Source organism: Excalfactoria chinensis, chromosome 9, assembly GCF_039878825.1.
Source record: "Excalfactoria chinensis isolate bCotChi1 chromosome 9, bCotChi1.hap2, whole genome shotgun sequence".
Lineage (NCBI taxonomy): Eukaryota > Metazoa > Chordata > Aves > Galliformes > Phasianidae > Excalfactoria > Excalfactoria chinensis.
The window spans coordinates 16,683,888-16,696,629 of record NC_092833.1 but is presented as its reverse complement, the minus strand read 5'-3'; the positions used below and the strand labels follow the sequence as shown (position 1 = coordinate 16,696,629).

Here is a 12,742-nt window from a genome sequence, read left to right as displayed (position 1 = left end):
AACTGATTTAGTGTTCAGTGCATAACTGAGGGGGAGACAAAATAAATGCGCACCACACTGCAGTTCTATAGCATTAAGGAAAACACCAGTAAGTGTGCGTTCAACTGTCCAAACCTACCTCATGTATTGGAGTGTTTCTTCTGTTACATTAAAGCAGGTCATTTGCCACCTCTAAACATACACCCACAAGGTTTTCAGGATGAGCACTCAGACTCCCTTAAACATTTGATGCTATGAACAGAACTAACTTAGTCAAGCTACCTGCATATGTTAACATAGTGATAAAAAACACGATCTTCATTAAAAGACATCTAATATTAGGTTACATGATTTACTGATCACATAATCATCACCATTGCCGTGATGAGTAATGACTGATACAGGCACACAGACCCTTCACTGAAAAATCAAATGGTTAATAACAACCAAAAACACATGGTGTGGATCTCTGAATCACATTCCATACAAACTCCCCACTTAAACCACTACAAGGTATCTTCAAAAGCATCATAAAAACCACAGTGGAGAAAACAGGTATTGCACCAAACAAAAAAAGCTTTAACCACATTTCATACATCGAAACAAACTAATGAAAAAACACCACCCCTCCTTAAAGAAAGCTGAAACAGGCTGTTGTGTCTGAGAATGCAGGAAATAACCCAGCAGGTCTTTTAGGTTTTCTTTTATTCTGTTACTTCTCCACAGTAAGAAAAAGAATCCAAGTCAAGTTGTTCATAAGGTTTTGGTTTTTTTTTATTTGTAGATTTACTAAGTAATCCTTAATAAATAATATCAGCAGCACTCAAGAATTACTCTTATCTGCTTGTTTTGTACAATACACAAGATAGAAAGTCATTTAATTCTTCCCTTTTACTGTAATGCAAGAACCTGCCGTTTATCTTCCAGAACTTCTTCCTCATCATCTATTTGGTCTTCATCACAGGCCCTTAAAACAAACACAACACAGTAATTTTCAGCAGTTCAAGTTCCTCTAGCTACTCAAGGCAAAGCCTCACAGACATGTGTTCACACATAGCAATAAAGGCATGAAAATAGCTTTTACTGTATATTTTATATACACCAAAACCTACTCTACCCAGTCTTACCCCCTCAGCTTATATCACATTTTATTCTGAGGAAGGAGGTAAACAAGCTTGTCACTGTTATGCCTTAGTGGAAGAATCCCACACTCCAGAATGGTTGAGCTAGGAAAGTGATCCTCATTAATAGCAACGGTACCAACTGCAAATATCATTTAGATTTCTTCTGATCTGTAATTTCAGTATTATCAACACAAAAAGTTGAGATCAGCTATATTCACACAATATACAGTGCCTCACCATTATTTGCTACAAGATCATAATAAGAGAACAATGGCAGAACAGGACTTTGGGGAATATCCTTTTTTCTAAGTGCCTCCTCAGTTATCAAAGCAATGTAAATGATACATCACTAATTAGTTAAATGTTATTGACTCAGTTGCTCACAACTGTTTTAAAGGAATCTTTCAAGCAGAGAACTCAGCTGACTGGTAAATCTCCGTGCTGCATGTTAACACAATCTATTTGCTTTTTGGTTTTTAAACCTCAACTTTTGGGGTCTCAAAAAATATATGTTGCTTTATTATTGATCTGAGGATGCAAATACTGACTTAAAAAAAAAATACAAGATACAAAATAGGTCATGCTGACATTAATAGGTATACAAAGTAAAATCAGAAAGTTAAGACTGTTTTTCAGTTCTAGAAAGATGTTTGGCATATTAAAATTTTACAGTACCATAAAAACATACTCGAGGAATTCAGCTTACCCAAGCATATCAGCTCTGCTTTGGTCTTTCAGATTCAGGGTTTTATGGCAATCTGTATCATTTCCATATATCTTTCGTGAGCATCTGCTGGAGGAGGTTACACCTTCAGAAGTTCGGCTGTTAAGTTTTTCCTGAGGACCTGAAATATTTGCAGTTATTTCAGTAACTAATAAAACCAAGAAAATCCCACATTATTTACACTATCAATTTTAACACTTTTGTTGATAATGTGAAACTCTTTAAGTGCTTAAATAATTGTAGCTGGTGAAGGATGTCATTAGAAGCCCTCAAATACATTATGACTTCTTATTATATAGCTCCTGCATCACTAGAAATAATGGAGAGAATTCACTTCTGAGATGCTTATACCAGCACAATATGAAACACTGTAGGTAGGGTCCAGTATGAGACCTCAATATTCAGCATCAAAGGCAAATAGCTAGTGGTGGAATGCATTTAAAACAGTAATGGATATACCAACAAGCACTAATCTAGAGAGATAATCAGCTAGTGCCACAGTCTATAGTTGTTAGGTAACACACATGCAAGCACACTACTTCCCTTTCCTGCTAGCCTTGTATCACAAACCTAGCTTCTAACAACACTTAAGGCATCCATTCTGAAGGTAAGGATACATACTAAAGGAAAGGATACTCATTTGAAAGTAAATCATTATCTGAAAGTGTTAATTAGTTCAATATTATTAGATCTAACTGATACTATGGCAAAAAAAAATAAGGAAGTAGCTACATGCCTTCATTACATTACCTCTAAGGGGAAAAAGCAATATTATGACTTACCTGTATAAGTTTGTAATTCTCTTTCCAGACAGAGTAAGGCTTCTTGGTCAGCAATATATTCCCAATAATGCTCATCTTGTTTAAGTACATCAAGATACTTGTGCCTTGATGTCTCAGTATCAGCTCTAAATGTATGCATAGGTGAACTCTTTGGTCTTGGATGAGTGTCTTCGGCACTATTTATGGCCAGGTTATGTTGTAGCACATCCATTGACCGAGGTCTGGTAGAATCATTCCCTAAAATCACGCAAGATCACGACTTGTAGCAAACTCAAGATTTCATAAAGATAGTTCAATTTCCAATAATGTAATTTAAACTGCAGATTATATCATTCAAATTGATCCAAATGGATTATTTGTAATACATTATTAAGACAAACACTATGAATAATTACTACTCACACAGACAAATCTTCAACACTACACCTTTTAGCTGCAGTAAGGCATCCTGACTGAAAGACTGCATCTATTCTGCTCATCTAAAGCAATCCAGGCTGTCAGGAACATTTGTAAAATGAAAAAAGCTGTGCAGGTGTTGGTTATTGATTGTCCTTCTATAAGCAGCTGAAACTATCACTGTCATTTAAATACCTATCAGAATTCCAAAAGTGTTTAATATTAATGTTTTGATGGTTGGTTGTTTCTTCTGCTTTTACTCTGCATTTGGAACAAAAAACAAACCAAAACCATTTCCTAGTTTCACATCTTTCAACACAGAAACAGGGGACCTACAGCAAATAGATCTCTAAAACACATTCTCTGCTTTAAAGAAACAAGGTTACAAACGTGCTTGAAAATAAATACTAGGCAAAATAACCGATTAAAGTAGGATCTCAAAACTATTATTCTTACCTGAGTATGACCTACATGTTACCAGAGGAGAAATTCTATGACTCTTGAGACCACTTGAAGATCTACTCATTTGACTTTCTAAGACAGCCTGAACTACAGACTCATCTGCATGTTCACTTAAGCTTGCGTCGGTAACCCAACTCCCATCTCCTGAAATTAAGAATTAAAGAAAAGTCTTTGTTGAGTTTGTGGTAACGCATATTTACTGTTACTATACTTGCTGCATTTCTTCATATCATGTTGTGTTAAATCTATTAAGTTTTCTGAACTTAGTATAAAACAAGCATAAACTGCAGCTCATTAGTCAGCTCTCAGTCCCCTCACATTTGAAGACTCAAATAAGCAGTTTCTTGAACCAAGTACAAATTGAATACACTTTAGGTACTGAAGTGCTGAAGCAAATATTTGGTACTTGCAAAGTTAAGAAACAAAGTATCCTTACAGACCAACATATTAAAATTAATGAAGTGACCTATTCTGTATTTGTTTAAGACACAGAATAAGAACCTCAGAACCACTGAGGTGTGTAAGAATTCATCATGACTAAACTGAATGCAGCAGGCACTGGAACACTTACACACCAAAGCCTAAATTTCACACAGAAAATATTATTATAACTTATGCTTTCCTTCAGCTTATCAATATAAAAGCATTTTTTCCTACACGAAAAGAATCATAGAATGGTTTGAGCTGTAAGGGATCTTTAAAGATCATTCAGTTCTAAGCCTCATGCAACAAGAAAAGATAAAAACCATGTGCCACATTTTAAATCAGATACTGTACACTGAAACAGATTTGTAACATCACATTATCACACATTATCACATTCTGCCTAACAATGGATTTCTTTTCAGTCTACAACTCACATTAGAGCAGCTACAGCTCACATAAAAGCTCACAGACATGGGATACCTACCATACAAGTTGTGTACATGGCACTTGCATAGCTCAAAAAATGGTTAATTAAAAAGAATACTATTATCAATAGTTGACTATCATGTAAGCTTTATATACAGTTTCATCATTCCCATAAACAGAAAAAGAAAAAAGGAAAATTTACCTTTCAAGATTTCTTTAGAGGAAACAAGGTTTCCATCAGGAGGAGAAGGTAAGAGATGCTGAGTGTCAGCCATGAAAGCTGAGTGCCCAGATGACTTCTTCATTATGGCTGCAGTCTCTTTTGGGAATAGGTCCAGCAGTGTGTTCTTCTGATCTGCAACTGCAGATGGTTCAATATTTCTCTGGTTATTCACTCCTGTAGCCTCAGCTTCCAACACCAAGAAGTTACACGATTCTTCCAACTCCACATCATAAGACTAATTTAAAAAACACAAATATTCAGCAATAGAATAAGTGCAAAGACCACAAACTCAAGTGGCAAAAAGCCTGCAGACTCAATCTCTGTGTAATTCCAATACATCAAGGGTCCATGGACACCATAGGAGAAAATTACTGTGAAGGGGAAAGCTAAAATTTCCACATTTTTATGAAGATAATCAGAAGATCAAATAAATACAGATTTTAATTATAAAGTACTACATCGTTGCTAGTTCAAATTTTAACAGGTCAATACTTAAACCATATAAGATGACTGTGAGGGTTTATGGAGTTCTTCAGCACATACATCATCATCAAGAAATTCCATTTTCAGAGTGGGCTCCACACTTTCTGCAACACTCTTGGGTACTTCCTCTCTAAAAACAGAAGTCCAGTATCTCCTCATCTCTTCAACTACAAAATATAATCAATATGATGAGGTTTTTTTAATGTTCATGATACACTTCTATAAACACAAATTATTGTTACTTTCTAGCTTGTAGTTACTTTTTTCAGGCAGAAACTGCCATAGAAAAAAGAAATCTACCTCCCAAATACGTAATAATTAGTGTTGATAACAAATCTATTGCACCTGTTAAATCATCTGTATCACCAGGATCTCCTTTCTCCTCTCCTCCAGTCACAGCTTTGCATAATGCAGTTGGTTTATACTCATCAACAGAAGCCCTAATAAAAAAATTAAAAAAAAAAATGAGAGAAAAAGCAAACAACTGCCACCAAAAAAAAAAGAAATAATAATAAGGCTTTAAAAAAAATTTAGCTTTACTGCATCACAATTTACTACTGCTAAAAAGCAGCCAGTTTTGTTCAATCTTACTTGAATGAACAATGGGATGACCTCACTCTGCAGGAACTCAACAGGTGTTCGCTATATTTACAGCAGTATCTTAAAGGGCAAACTTTTACTGTAGAAAATTCCTAAAATAAAATCAGGCTTCCAGATATCATCATTGGACTTCAAATTCTACAGCCAATTGACAGCGAAGAGACTCTCCTCAAATACTCCCTCTGTGGTAATTCTGATATATGAAGCTGTGAAATGTAACCACTGTAGCCAGACTTGACAACTACACACCCAGTAAACAGATATCCTAATTAATCATCCAATGTTACAAGCTTCCTAGGCAATTTTGTTAATGCTGTGAAGTATTTCTGACTTCTTTCACCAGCATTAGTGACTTCAACAATACCTTTTGTATTTCTTAAGCATGAGTTTCTCCATGTAGCTCAGGCCACTCTCCTTGAACTGAATTTGGAGGTGTTCTTTCATAACAGAAAGATTGGTCTGCACTTCATGATTTCCCACAGATTCTATTATTAAAAAACAACAACACAGATGCAGATATTCACATTTATAAGCTTGATATTTAGATTCTATTTAGTCCATGCTCAGATAAGCCTTTGCATACATAAGTCTAAAATTTAGAATGTCAGGATAATCCTATTAGATGAAAAGATAAAGGGAGATCTGAGTTATTTGAAGCATAATTTACAACTTGTTTCCATTCACTGGATTCAGCCAGGATGAATTTGAGCTGTCAGAACTTGTGGAAAACACTGGTTTTATACAGGTTTAGATAGGATCGTAAATCCAATGGTTACCTAACTTCTCTTCTTATTACTAGAAGTAAATTTAAAAATAATCTCAGTAGGGTGTATGAGATCTTAAAACCGATCATTGCACAATACTTTCAGCAGTGCTGGGAGCCATAAGACTTCATAGGTTGTTGCTAATTTACAGTAGAATGTAGAGGAAAGAATAAACGTTTATTATCCTAGCAGAATACCTATGCTTGCTACCTAAAATAGCTGCTAATGTTCTTAAAATGCAATTCAAACAACAACAAAGAAATGATACCAGGTAGAACCTCACCAGCATGCCGTTCTCCACTGTGATCATGATTACCGTTTCTCCACTGAATCAAAGCTTCCTGAAAAGTCTTTGCAGATTCTTCCTCATTAAATACACCATTCAGTAATATCCCTTTGTCCTGATTGCCAAGGCCTGTCCCGTCTGATTCTGAAGAGAGCTCCTAAATCAGTTCCACAGCATCATTAATTCAGCACTTCTGATGATAACCCTCTTCCTGGTTACATACATAATAGCAACATTTTCATTCTCAGCTATGGAAATGCAGAACCCAGTTTTCTGTGCTGCCCTGGTAATCAAACCCACTCAGTTGTTAAGTGATCTTGCCCACAAATAAAGTGAAGTACTCTGTCAAGAGCATAATGAAGGGGTTGGGCAGAGGGGGGGGTAGACATAAGAGACATAAGTACAGGTCACTAGGCTGTTAAGGCTGACAGCCTGATCCATCACACTTGGCACGCTAAGAGAAACCTCAAGTCACTCAACTGAATGTGTCACTAATGTTTAAAAGGATCTTGGCTGTGAGCTGCACAGTACCTCAGCAGTGCCTGCTGATGCTGGTGAGGATGACAACTTGTTTGAAGTGACCCCACATTTGCTGTTCACCTTCTCCTCATGATTGGTTTTTCTTTCATTCATCGATGAAGTCAATCTGAAGCGATCAACAACTTGCAGTTTTCCAGCCCGTGAACCGGCTTCTGCCTGTTTATGAAACATCATGAAACCTTTCGCTTGTTATGAATAAACTTCCCTCCAAACGGCACGATAGAAGAAAAAGAACCACACAGAAAGCAGAGAGATGGTGACAAACACACGCTAATGTTAACAATCAACAGAGAGCAAGCGTGTTAACAAAGAAATCCAATAACCCATAGTCACAAAGGCTCGCAGAGCAGCAGCAGCCGCTGAACCCTCTGCTCGGACGGCCCCAGGCCCGGCGATGTGGAGCCGCAGCGCCCCCTGGTGGTGTGTCAGGGAACAGCACGCAGCCGGAGCTCCCACTGTATAGGCGGGGAATTAATGAATTCTTAGCTGAGCACTAAGGGAAGCAAAACGCAGGTGGTTCTGATGGCAGGTAATCTTCAGAGGAGTTTTGGATGGTAGGTTTCCTGCTTGCCCTTGCTAAAAGACACACATAAATCAGCTCATCATTCACAGTGACTGTTTCCACTGTTAGTCAGCCAGCAAGCTCGAGTTCAGAAAGAACACAATTATCAACGCATCCTGCTTATCAAAGCATTTAAGTGCTGAAGTACTTAGAAGTACAAAATATGCACAGACTATTGAATATGCGCTATTCACCTGCAACCATACAGCTTCCATCACAGCAATCTCAAGTCTCCCTCAGCCACATGCACAGCTGGGCCAATGAATGAAAACACAGCCTGAGGAAGCTCCCTGTTAAAGACCTGATAAGAGAGCTGTTTATCTTTGCCACTCCTGGAGATCATCATGTAAAGCCTTCCTTTACTTAAGGTGTTATCACTGGAAGCAATCATAGAATTGAAGAGGGTGTAATCATGTAGAACATTACCAACATATTTGTGCAAACAGGTGGAAAAATCCTATTGCAATAAAAATTCCATTCCAGTTAAGTCAGATTATTTAAACTTGGTTCAAAATTGTCTCGAATATATATATTTTCTGTTTGTACATTGCTTTGTACCTAATAGTTTTAACTTGGCATCTCATGGGGACCATCTCAGTGAAGCAAGCAGCTCCCTAAACGACTTACTATTCCCAGCAACTGAAAAACAATAATAATAATTGCAAAACGTATATAAAAACCTTGAATTTGCCAGAAAAGCTAAGGCTGAAAGCTCAGTTCAGTTCCTTGACACGATCATTTCCCAGCGGCAAAAGCATTATTAAAATATATTCCCCCTTCCTCTCCAAAACAGGAGGCAGAGGGCACATGCTTCCATTGACTATAATACAAAGCACAGCACAGAAAAGCTAGCATAAGACAATAACTAACCTTCAGACTTAAACTGGTGTTTTCAGACTGCACATTTATCTCCACCTCTGGAGTTCACTGAAGGGATCTATGCCCGTTGAGATCCTGTCGGCCACTCACTGTTGCTACATACTATATCATATAATCACATCTCGATAGTGTTTCAAAGCTTCTATATACACATATTCTGTTGATAGCTTTTATACCCTCTACTTACCAGGCCTGCATTCTTAGCATGTGGACAATGGGAAACTATCTCCTCTGCTTCAGATTTTTCATGAGCTCCATAATCTGGCATTTCATGCTTAAATGGTCCTTTCTGCGGCACTGGGGGAAAATAAAACCAAATAATCTGCTACCACAATCCCTGATTTTCTCTTTATCGTTTAATTGCAACAACTTCAAGAATCTGATACTCTGCCAAAAGTTTGTGGGGTTTTAATTAAGATAATAAAGAAACTCTTACCTTGAAGAGGTTCTTTCAGTAGCTGCAACTTCACTTTTCCTGAAGAAACCTGTGTGAAAGAGTATTTATGTACATATTTACATACTAATATATTAGGGTATGAATATTAAAAGGAACCTCAGGGTGCTAATGAAAATGAATACACAGACAGCAGGTACATAGCAAGAATGCACACAGACCTGCAGAACCTTCATAACCATACTGACTCCAATTGAAAATTCAGCCAATGCAGTCTACTGCACAGACTAAAAATCCACACTGCCATTCACACATAGGGTTTGTTGAGGGGAGTGGCAGTGAAAGAGGTGAGAAATGGGAAGTCTTTCAAGTAGTTAACAACTCCAAGCCTCTTGACTCAGGCAAGGGGAAGAAAAAAGAAGTGGGTTAAAGAAAACTCTCACTCTGATCCTCTCTTTTCCTCTGTCTTTCTTGTACTGAGGGCTCCATTCCTGGATGCAGTACTCCAGATGGGGCCTCAAAAGAGCCAAGTGGAGAGGGACAATCACCTCCCTATCCCTGCTGGCCACCCCTCTCCTGATGGAGCCCAGGATACCATTTGCTTTCTGAGCTGCAAGAGCACACTGCTGGCTCATGTTAAGTTTCTCATCCATAGGGACCCCCAGATCCTTCTCTGCTGAGCTGAGAAATCCTTCATTTTAAGTAGCTTTATCTCTACATACCTTGCTAGCATATTACCTTACTGTTTTTTTCTTTGTTTTGTGACCAAAATCGGGCTTGTGTTGGTCCTGCTTGTCCAGACTTCCAATGATAAGCACTTGATTTCCTATGAACCAAGGCAAGAGCTTACTAAACATGTAACTCCAACAGAACAAATCACTTTAAAGAGGAAAACTAAAATAAATCAAGAAGGAAGATGGAAAAGGAAATGGAAAACTCTCTCTGGGGACCAACTGAGAACAGCAGCAACAGGTTCCCCAGAAGGAAAGGTCAAGAGCACGTTGAATATTTCACCATGTTTTTTCTTACTGCCATTGACTGTAGTACATTAATTGACTGCAGGGTCTGCACTCAGAAATTTCACCTACTTTCTCTCCTCTTTTTCTCTGCTCATGTTGGACTGCAACTGTCGTAATTTCTTCTCCACCTCTTTGTTTTCCATTTCCAACCGCACTTTTTCCAGCCGCAGTTCTCTGACAGTTCTAGAAAGGTTAAAGCAGTAAAATATACAATAGGAACTACATAAAACGCACTGAGACAGCTGAAAGACATTAAAGCAGCAAGACAATAAATAAATAAATAAATAAATTGAAAATAATTGCCATGAAAGGCAGGTTCCCCTTCTGTCTACCAGTAAGACTGAAGACAGCTCTGCAAAATTAAGTGCAGGTCAAGAACAACTTCCTTACACTCAAGACTGCCCTATCACAGTGGGCTTTACTAAAAGAAGCATTCTGAGGATGCAGAGATTCCAGTCTCCTCTGTAAACTGCAGGATTTTAATCTCATAAGATTTGAGAGGCCTCAGATCAGAAGACAACATAGAGATATATGTTATTAATTTAAGGTTTGTTGACATTGTTTTTGTAGTGATATGGCTGCCCCCAATATAAGCTTATCTTGCTATTCTAAAACTAATCCAACTGTGTCTGAGTTCAGAAAGGTTTGTTGCTTAATTACATTGCGATAAACTATCCCAGTGAATGCTTTATCACCATTTGTTCACAAACATGTACATGTTAGTTACACAGAGTCACAAGACATGAAAGTAATTTGAAGTCTAAGAACAAAGAAAGGCTAAAGAGTAAAAGCATAGGAAAAATACTAGAAGAAAAACACATAAGTGAGGTTTGTGAAGGCTGTGTGATCAAACATACATTATAATGATATTTAAAATAGCATTAAAACCCTGTTTGTACACAAATAATTTGTTCCACCTAACAGTTCATGACAGCTTAATAAAAATGCTGAAACAACATGTCTATTACAGTCAGATAAAATGCACTTACTTTGCTTTTAATCTCACAGAGGTTCCACTTTTTGAATCTGGGAGTATCACAAAATTCTTGCTGTTCATGATTCCCAGTATTGTCTGCTCTTCAAAAATAAAAGAGAGAGAATTTGCATCATCTGGAGTGAGAAACCTTATGAGATGTTAATTTGATTGAAATTAAAACAGTAAAAAAGATGGTTAGAAAGCCAAGAGGTACCAATGCATGGAAAGAGAAATGCAGAGTGGAAGCGCTTTATTTGAAGCGTCACTAAAAACCTAAAACAACTCTAGACTATATTTAGCTGAAAGAAAAGCTTGTTACTACATTCACGATACCAGGGAAAAGATTTACTTTCCCATTTCATTTGGGCAATTCCCTGAAGTTCAAAGAAAGAAGCTTAATGCTATGTAAAAATGCTATGTAAAATGCATCCTACCCAAACTGTTTCACAGTGGAAATGTAACTTGCAGAGCAGATAGTTACTCCCTACTCTCAAGACAGGGGTAAAGATGTAATTAAAATAATAAAGTAAAATGAGCACGCCCTTTTTTTCCCCATAGATCCCCTATATGCATAAGACACCTCTCAGTGAGGCAAAGAGTAAAGCAAGTCAGCATCACAGGCATTAATTACCCCTTCCCCCCTGCCTGCTCCTGCACACCTGCAGCACCCACACTGCCCTGTTCTGGAATGTTCCTCTGTGCTGTGAATGGACAAACAAATGCTATGGAAGGATCAGGAGTGTCCAGCTCTGAACAGCACAACCAGCTGAAATTTCCTTCTCATTAATTGAAGGATAAGATTTAATGGCTTCAAAACAGGTGAAACGGTTGTAGTTTGTGCAACTTAACAAGGAATGGATGAAACAAATGCAGATCGTTTCAAACCACAGGAGTTTAACGGGAGCAGACAGCAGCCCTACAGCTTTCTCACATTAATAAACGCATAGAATTCAAAGAGCGACTACAGCACGCACCACAACCTGCATCGAATGCCCACGAACGCGGACTTTACGCCGGGGTCTCCGCACGAGATGGAACCTCCGGCACCGCCTCAACGATCCCAACGACCCGCAGCTGTTCCCGTGGCAACAGAGACGCGCTACGTCACCAGGAGGCGGAGGTTGGGGGGGGGGGGGGGAGAGACCACTCCTTGCTGCCGGAGGGGGGGGTCGGTGGATAAAGCAATGGGTGTCTGTGCTGCCAAGGCAGGCTGTATGCTCCCCGCAGCCTCCGTGCCCCCAGGGATGTCTACAATGAGTGGCAGGATAATCGTGTTTTAATCCATCATGTCTTTCAGTTTGTTTGCTCCGCCTCTAGTCATTCCAGTATCAGTGGCCAAACCTTTACTTGTAATGGATGGGGAAAAAAACAGTCTTGGGAGAAAAGCTGTCGTTTCTGGCAAATGCGCCCTGTTTACGATCCAAACCAAGCTTTAATAAGTGCAAATCACTATCTGTTAGAAATGCAAGCGCTCTGAGATGTACTCCATTGGGAGAGTTTGCATTTGTCCCACATGCATTGAAGCTAGGAAGCACTAAATAAGTTACACGGCTTGTCTCAGCCATATAATCTGTCTGCCCACAGTTTCACAGGTTACAGCACAGTTTTCAAGGTTTCACCCTGACAGGCAATTTGTGTTGAGAGCCAGTGGAAACACGTGTGGATTTTTTGATCTCGAGAAAGAATCACAGTTTGCA

General features: G+C 38.5%; 1 protein-coding gene across 5 annotated transcripts; it reads right to left on the bottom strand.

Annotated features, from left to right (window-relative positions):
* Positions 1-734: 734 nt before the first annotated feature.
* Positions 735-12,156, bottom strand: ZBBX (zinc finger B-box domain containing). 5 transcript variants are annotated; one of them, XM_072344488.1, is made up of 16 exons: positions 12,020-12,156; positions 11,059-11,141; positions 10,139-10,252; positions 9,789-9,876; positions 9,093-9,141; positions 8,844-8,953; positions 7,207-7,371; positions 6,673-6,832; positions 5,990-6,110; positions 5,371-5,465; positions 5,086-5,192; positions 4,522-4,777; positions 3,462-3,611; positions 2,610-2,846; positions 1,810-1,948; positions 735-946 (listed from the first exon to the last, which is right to left on the bottom strand). In XM_072344488.1, exons 1-16 carry the CDS (start codon positions 12,029-12,031, stop codon positions 871-873), a joined length of 1,962 nt encoding a protein of 653 aa, XP_072200589.1. In that variant the 5' UTR covers positions 12,032-12,156; the 3' UTR covers positions 735-870. The 5 variants fall into 5 exon arrangements, with proteins under 5 accessions (XP_072200589.1, XP_072200585.1, XP_072200586.1 ...); XM_072344484.1 differs by having other exon boundaries at positions 12,026-12,129; XM_072344485.1 differs by having other exon boundaries at positions 11,059-11,146; positions 12,020-12,120.
* Between the last annotated feature and the right edge of the window lie 586 nt (positions 12,157-12,742).